Here is a 2,000-nt window from a genome sequence, read left to right as displayed (position 1 = left end):
AGTTAGTTAGTTAGTTAGTTAGTTTTGGACAGTCACTGCGCCACCAAAGGGTTTGGAATATGTATTACCACATCTTCTTTTATGCTGTGTACATTATTTGTGTGGTTTCAATTTTTTTTTTTTATCTCAGTGGTTAATTAAAATATTCAGTTTTTGTATTTGTGTCCACTAGGCCTTGATTTATCTTTTTATGAATGAATTTTTTTAAACATTTGTTGTGTTGCATGCAGACATTTATATCTTTGAAATGTATTTTTACAAAAGCAATGTTTGCTTAAATGACAGAAATAAAAATATAAAATAGCAAAAACGCTTAGAAATAATTGTCACATTAATCCATAGAATAAAAACATACATGTAAATATTATTGTTTTCTTTTGCTCTCATGAATCATTGATGCAGGAAGGAAGATGGATGCTGGACGTCTTCAGAGCAGATATTAGAGTTTGAGGAGGACCATGAAGTGGGGACCAGCGTCTGTATCCTTGATAGGAAGAAAGGTTCCACCCTAAACTCATGGAGCAGCTCTGAGGCTGCATCAGATCGGCTAGCTTCATCTTGTTCATACTTTCGTCAACCATGTTGTCCTCAAAGGGCGCTAAGGCGAAAATCAGTGCCAGCATTTTTAGATCCTTTTATCAAAAACTTACCAAACCTGGACAACAGGACAGGGTCTTTTTTACACAGGAGGGGCATTTTTGATTGGATACAAACAATCTTGAATAAGGCGTCCCAATACCATACCATTGTGTTGGATACCTTTTCCCATTTCATCATTCTTTCTGATAGTTATACTATAACTGTAGATACATTTAGTGATATTTACTGCTCTCGGAATTTAACAACACTTATGAAATATAATGGAAGTTCTGGGAGTAAAAATGAGATGTCTATTAGGAAGCACAGCAATGCCCAACAATATTTTTGTTTAATTTCAAGTTGTGAGGATGTTGACAGAAATAATATAATGGCATATAATCCAGAAAGCCATCAGAAATCCCTAAGAAATGAAGAACATCCACAAAGACCATGCAGAGGGAACAAGGCTGAGAAAATGAAGAAGAGCGTGTCATTTGAAGAGGATGTTGTGGTGCATCTGTTTGATCAGGTAAAAATTTAAAATCATTTTACTCCAAGATGAACAAGAATTAGATATGACTGTAAACACAAACACTTCTTTCTGTTGTTGTTTAACTATTCATTTATTCTAATCAGGATCATTCAATAATCAGTGTTTGGTTTCAACCATTTTATTTATTCAAAGCAAGAGCATGCTTAAAGGGTAAAGAAATACAGCAGTTTTATCCTTAAAACACAGATTTAGTCCAACTATAGTTTTTTTGAGTCTTTCATTTTAAGAGATGCCCTCAACACACAGCTAATGTCCTTTATAATATAAGATCAGATCAATCCTAGTTAATCCTGTTTGTATAAAACTAAAAGAAAGAAGAAAGAATTGTTATCCATGCTTTTTCAAGTTTTCATTTTATTGGACATCATAAACTAACATTAATGATTCTGCTGCCCTCTGTACAGCCAGCTTTCCCCTAGACTTGTCTTGTACGTACAGTCCAAAGAGCTGATCATGTGACACAGAACACAAACACAGGCATCAAATACAGCTTTCTTTCCTGTAAACAACATGTGAACAAGTTGATATAGTTTCTGTTTTCCATGCTGTCCAGATAAAACAATGTAGGGTACAAAAAACTGTCAAATTAAGATATAAGCAAAGGTGTTTGAATTTGTAGATGTAAGTCAATAAATGAGAACTACATTTAAAATTTGTGTTTATTCTTTGTTTCAACTCATACATATGTGACATCAGATGTTTCATCAGTAAGAATACAGGTTAAGAAGTTACAAATACAAGCAGTGGTAATTTCTCAAGAATACAAGTACAAATCACAAATTAAACAAGTTTCTATAACCCCCAGTGAAGCTGTTTACCAGTGGTGTCAAAAGTAAACACATTTGTTACTTAAGTAGAAGTATAGATA

The 2,000-nt window shown here is 33.5% G+C and overlaps 1 protein-coding gene across 3 annotated transcripts in view; it reads left to right on the top strand.

The window, feature by feature from the left end:
* Window positions 1–2,000, top strand: part of bhlha15 (basic helix-loop-helix family member a15) — a 24,600-nt gene that overhangs the window by 3,658 nt on the left and 18,942 nt on the right. Inside the window, exon 3 of one of the 3 annotated variants that reach the window (XM_015401242.1) lies at window positions 403–1,108. In XM_015401242.1, the coding sequence (XP_015256728.1) occupies window positions 403–1,108 (706 nt within the window). Of the gene's footprint in view, window positions 1–402; window positions 1,109–2,000 lie in introns of those variants that run through there. The other 2 variants (XM_015401243.1, XM_015401245.1) reach the window with 2 other exon arrangements.

This window comes from Cyprinodon variegatus, unplaced genomic scaffold, assembly GCF_000732505.1.
Source record: "Cyprinodon variegatus isolate N-32 unplaced genomic scaffold, C_variegatus-1.0 Scaffold1197, whole genome shotgun sequence".
Classification (NCBI taxonomy): domain Eukaryota; kingdom Metazoa; phylum Chordata; class Actinopteri; order Cyprinodontiformes; family Cyprinodontidae; genus Cyprinodon; species Cyprinodon variegatus.
Note: the sequence above shows the minus strand (reverse complement) of the source record. Positions and strands in the feature narration are given on the sequence as shown.